The sequence below is a fragment of the Mesitornis unicolor genome, unplaced genomic scaffold, assembly GCF_000695765.1.
Source record: "Mesitornis unicolor isolate BGI_N332 unplaced genomic scaffold, ASM69576v1 scaffold51339, whole genome shotgun sequence".
NCBI lineage: Eukaryota > Metazoa > Chordata > Aves > Mesitornithiformes > Mesitornithidae > Mesitornis > Mesitornis unicolor.
This window is the reverse complement of record NW_010208887.1, coordinates 1-5,121: the sequence shown is the minus strand read 5'-3', so window position 1 is coordinate 5,121 and position 5,121 is coordinate 1. Positions and strand designations below refer to the sequence as shown.

Below are 5,121 nucleotides of genomic sequence, written 5' to 3'. Positions count from 1 at the left end.
GGTTCAGCCGCCTGGGGACGAAGCAGCGCAGCCATCCCAGTGTTACCGTGTTTCCCCCCACCACGCTGTAAGTGGTGCTGGTGATGATGCTTTCACAGAGATCTGGGCCTAATTAGAAAATAGCATTTTTATGTGCAATGAAAGATTGCTGGAACTGTCACTAAGGAACCAGACTCTGAACTTTGATGAAAGCGCAGGGGATGCATGGTCAGACACTGAAATGTCCATTTTCAGTAGCATTAATAACCAGCCTTCCCCCATCTGTAGGCTTACCACTCAACTTTAATGGACTCCGATACCAAGCTAATTGGGAACATGGCGCTGTTACCCATCAGAAGCCAGTTCAAAGGCCCAGCGCCTCGGGAAAGTAAGTTTACAATAATATCTGAAAATATCTGCCTGCATATAGCTCATCATCATCTCGGTTTGCTCCAAGGCAGCCCTAGCAAGAGTGATGAGAGGAGTGACGGCTTGGAAATGGAGTGCTTTGCAGCTTATAGGGGAAGAAGAAGGTTTTCAAATACTTCGGTTTGTTTAAATAATAGAAAATAATTATGCACAGATAAATATGCAGTATGCTCCAGCTAAAGCAGTGGTTTCAATAATTAAAGCCAGTTACTATTCTTGTGCTGTGTCTGACTGTGCTCTTTGGTAGGTTTTGAGGAGGACGTGGCGGTGTGAACCCTCTGCTGTCAGAGGAAGTGGAGGTTTAGCTGCAGAGGATGTGCACTTTGGGGCTGCGCTGAAGGACGGTTGAGTACGATAGGCAGCACTTTAGGGTAGGGGGCTTCAAAAACTGAAGTGGCGTTCTGGGCATCCCAACAGAGACCACAAGCAGCCGGATATGGATTTCTCTTCAGCATGAGAAGTAGCACTTACTTCCCAAGCAGGATGTTCCCCGGTAGTGTGGTGGTTGAGTTTGAGAAAGGAAATGCAAAGGAAATGTTTCTGGATTTAAGCAATCTTGGGTGGGAGCAAAAGCAGGTGAGAGTCACAAGGTATCTTGCCACTGTGCGTTCTGCTCACCCTCCCTTTTTTTGAAGGGGATAATGAAATGTGTGTCGTTGTGGTGTTACGCTTTCTCCACAAATGTTTTTGTGTCCTGAGAACACTTGTACGCTGTTAAAACTCTGCTGAATTACTCAAATGTTAGAAAAGTATGGGACTGCTCATCATAGAGGAAGAAGGAAGTTAAAGCTCCTGCTAAGAGTAGGAAGTTTAAATACTACGGTCTGAGCTCACCAGTTTCACACCGCGAGGACTGTTCTTTGTTGCATAGTGCTCTCTTCTGCTTTTTATAAATACCAAGGTTTTGCCTTTGCAATAATCATTATTTATGTATTTCAGTGAGTAGAAGTTATGACCAGATGTAATATAACGGCGCACTGTTTAACTCTGTATTTCTTTTTCGTTAGCCAAGGACACAGATATTATAGATGAAGCCATCTACTACTTCAAAGCTAACGTTTTCTTCAAAAATTATGAAATCAAGGTAATTTTTTGAGATCCTGTGCATACAGTGGCTCTTTGGAGGGTTGATGCTGTGAATAGAAGTTTATTTTCAATGAAATAATTCACTAGATAACAAATACTCCCCTTCCTCCCACTTAATTTTTAAAGTTGGGTAAATGTCATGCATTGAAAGTGCCTCTCCCATGGGGAAATTGTAGGCCAAAATGGCTTGAACTCATTTTTATTTTAAACTTTTATCTGTTCCATAAAGTCTCCCTTAATCTAAGAGCGGCTGGGCTCTGTGCTTGCTCTTGCAGAACGAGGCTGACAGGACACTGATCTACATAACTCTCTACATCTCCGAGTGCTTGAAAAAGCTGCAAAAGGTAAGAAAAGTGGATTTCTGTGTTGGAGGGAAACTGAGCCTGTTCTGGGGATTGCATTCAGGAAGGGATTTGCTGGTATTCTCCCAGTGGCACAAATCCTGTTCACTCCAGTCCCAGCCGTCAGAGCCACAGAGACTCCAAGGCTGTGGAACTCCAAAGAGACGTTGTGTTTTTATTCTTGATGAATCTTGGTCACATATTTGGATCTAACACTCCATCAGCTTTTGTTTATGACTGTTAATCCTTTGTTTGCTTGGTTCTTCCAGTGTAACTCCAAAGGCCAAGGAGAGAAGGAAATGTACACACTAGGAATCACCAATTTCCCAATCCCTGGGGAGCCTGGCTTTCCGCTTAATGCCATTTACGCCAAACCTGCCAACAAACAGGAGGAAGGTAAGGCGAATCCAGGACCTCCAAAGGCTTCCTTGGGCTCAGACTTTACTAGCTGCATTGCTGTGTCTGAAACTAGAAAAATTACCTTTAGAACTGAACCTTGTAAATCTGCAGTTCTGCCTTCTGAGGGCAGCAGAAGCTGGATTTTCTGACCTCAGGGGGGCCAGTGACTCTCCTAGATCCACAGATCCAACAGAACAAATTAAAAGGAGCCTGAGTCTGCCTTTTGCTTCAGCATATTCACTAACTAAACCCTGAAATGGAGCCCAAGCCAACTGCTGCTCTGGCAGAATAGGAAGCCCACAATACTGAGCAAAGGTAACAGAGAAGAAAACAATTTGGATGATCCTTTTTACTGGTACAAATACCATAAAAATCCCAAGTATGGCTGTAAATTGAGCAAATCAACAGCCACCCAACAAGTCCCGGCAGATGTGAGAACTTGCTTTCTGCTTTAAGCAGTGATCTCTGATGCTTCCTTGTTATGAGCAGTTTGGGTTGGTGCTGCCTCAGTTTACACTGTTCCTTCCTGTGCTGCGTTTCAGAGGTGATGAGGGCCTACCTGCAGCAGCTGAGGCAAGAAACTGGTCTTCGCCTTTGTGAAAAAGTATTTGATCCTCAGAGTGACAAGCCCAGTAAGGTAGGAGTTCAGCGTGATCGTCAGCGATTTAATGAGAGGCTTGAGGTCTTTTTTCAGAAATGTGTGGATAGAAGTGAGGTGATGGGGTGAGGGATCAGGTGTGGGTAACTTTGGTTTTAGAAGGCTGGGGAAATAGGCTGCAAGTTGTCAATAAATGTAATCTGTAATGTGGTAAGACAGCGAATGCCAATTTGGGTTACTTTAACAAGCAGGGCAGTAATAAGCGGTGTCTGGTTCAACTCTTCAAAGTATTGCACGTCTGCTGTTGGGTAGGTTTTCAAATGGGAATTCACAGGCACGAGAGATGCTGTTTATCTTCCCAAGCAGTTCTGATTTGATAGCTTCCTTGAAGTAGATAATTTTGTCTCATATCCAGATGAAAAAAAAAAGCTAATTAATGCATAGATTACCTCCTGCCTGTTCAGATGTTTCATGTGCACGTGTGACTGCATTTAGTATTGGAATTATTTAGGCTAATTTAGTTGCAAACACGTAGCCTTCTGATGCATCCCTTGTTTATAATTATCTTGGAATAAATATATTGGGATAAACAGTAAAAAAACCTCAGAAATAATAGAAAGTATAATGGTCCATTCTAGTTTAGAGTCCCTATATTATAAATTCATTGGGTCCATTCCTGATCTCCTGTTCTAAATTTTAGCAGAAGCCGGTGTGGAAAACTGAACCCTTGACATTTGTTATCTGTCAGAGGTTGAATACTTTGAATTCACAATGTTGTTTATCGCATGGAAGCGGCTTTTGCATATTTTCTGACTTTGTAATTCCTTCTGCAGTGGTGGATCTGCTTTGTGAAGAGACAGTTCATGAACAAGAGTCTGTCAGGTCCTGGGCAGTGAAGAGGCAAAGTAATGACGACGTTAAAACATTGCCACAGCAAGGTGTATAAAGTATTTTGCCTTTGTATTGGATACATTTTGTACCAAGGAAGAATTAAGTGCTTATGAAGAAAAAAGAAAAACAACAAACCACAAACCAGTCAATGAGGGATAGAGGGAGGGAGAGCAAAAAGATAATTTGAGTAGCGTAAGCAAATGTTATTAAGCTGGTGCTTAATAAGTGATTTCTAACATGCTGTTTCAGATGCAAGCTGCGTTATTATCAGTGGCTACAGCTAGCATTTAAAACAGGGCTTGTATTTAAAGTGAAGAAATGGGTGTGCCTGTGGGGCAGGGGGAGCTGTGTAATTGCTCTACTGGCTAGAGTCTCGGTATCGTACGTGCACGGAAAATGTTCCTCTCATGCTGTCATGTCCAGTGCAGTGATTTTTACCTTGTTTTCAATAAACTTAGCTTGTAATTAATGTGGTAACTACTTTATGTCTTTATGAATAGCCTTCAAAGAAATCAGAGGGGTTTGTTTTTTGTGAAAAGACCACAGTTGTTGTGTAATGGTAGTAGGAAGTGAATCATTCCCACTGAAAATGGGATTAATACAGGGCTTGTAGTTTGTGGCAACGTACCTGGTTATTTATCAGGCCTGACTTTGGAGAGCAGCGCTTCAACAGGTAACGCAGGCAGATAAGGACAGCGCAGCCTGAGGCTGCCTTTGCGATGGCAGGTTCAGCACAACACAACCATCACCAACGCTGGGGAGTACTATGACTGCTTTGATCAGCCAGATGGCTTCTCGAAGAACCGCAAGTCCAGATTCAGTTTATTCTGAGTTGTCCCTTTCCTTCATGGCCATACTTGTTGGTTTAAAGTCCAGTGCCAGCAATATTTTGCTGCTTGGCACGTTTGGCTGTTGAGAGGTGTATTCCTCTGCACACACCAGTGATGGCGTGTTCAAATGGAAAGCTCCCAGCGGTTTGATTTGCAGTAACAGAAGGATAGGCATGTTTTGCATTCTTTTTGTCATAAAGGTGGGGGAAAAGATTATTCTTCAGCTCTTCTCTCAGTCTGTCTAGTAGTTAATGGTGGCCCTAGTGTGGTGTTTCCCCTGCCTGCAGCCCAGAAGAAGCCTAGGTTTTGAAGTCTTTCTACCCAGTAGCCTGTTTGTATAAGCAAGAGCTTTGTTATCTCTCATACCTCTGCCAGATTTAGCTGCTGCAATGAGCAGATAATGAAGTCTGAGGAGAAGAAGGACCACATTTAAGAGCTGTGCAGTCACAGTGAGTGATCTGAAGCTCTTCCGTAAAATAACGCTGAGCTGAGGGCCTCCAGCCCCCTGCACAAAACCATCGCCCTCCCGACGCCGCACCACTCCCTCACCACCGAGCGGCCCCTTCCC

The 5,121-nt window shown here is 43.5% G+C and overlaps 1 protein-coding gene across 1 annotated transcript; it reads left to right on the top strand.

The window, feature by feature from the left end:
• Nucleotides 1-267: 267 nt before the first annotated feature.
• Nucleotides 268-4,200, top strand: ARPC3 (actin related protein 2/3 complex, subunit 3, 21kDa). Its single transcript, XM_010192665.1, has 6 exons — nt 268-367; nt 1,416-1,492; nt 1,770-1,838; nt 2,105-2,231; nt 2,777-2,871; nt 3,666-4,200. Exons 1-6 carry the CDS (start codon nt 286-288, stop codon nt 3,726-3,728), a joined length of 513 nt encoding a protein of 170 aa, XP_010190967.1. The 5' UTR covers nt 268-285; the 3' UTR covers nt 3,729-4,200.
• The last annotated feature ends 921 nt before the right edge of the window (nt 4,201-5,121 follow it).

Coding starts and splice junctions, on each gene's coding strand:
- ARPC3 (XM_010192665.1), top strand. CDS start 286: ATGGACTCCGATACCAAGCTAATTGGGAACATGGCGCTGTTACCCATC. Junction 1,493..1,769: donor TCAAAAATTATGAAATCAAG/GTAATTTTTTGA, acceptor TTGCTCTTGCAG/AACGAGGCTGACAGGACACT. Junction 1,839..2,104: donor GCTTGAAAAAGCTGCAAAAG/GTAAGAAAAGTG, acceptor TGGTTCTTCCAG/TGTAACTCCAAAGGCCAAGG.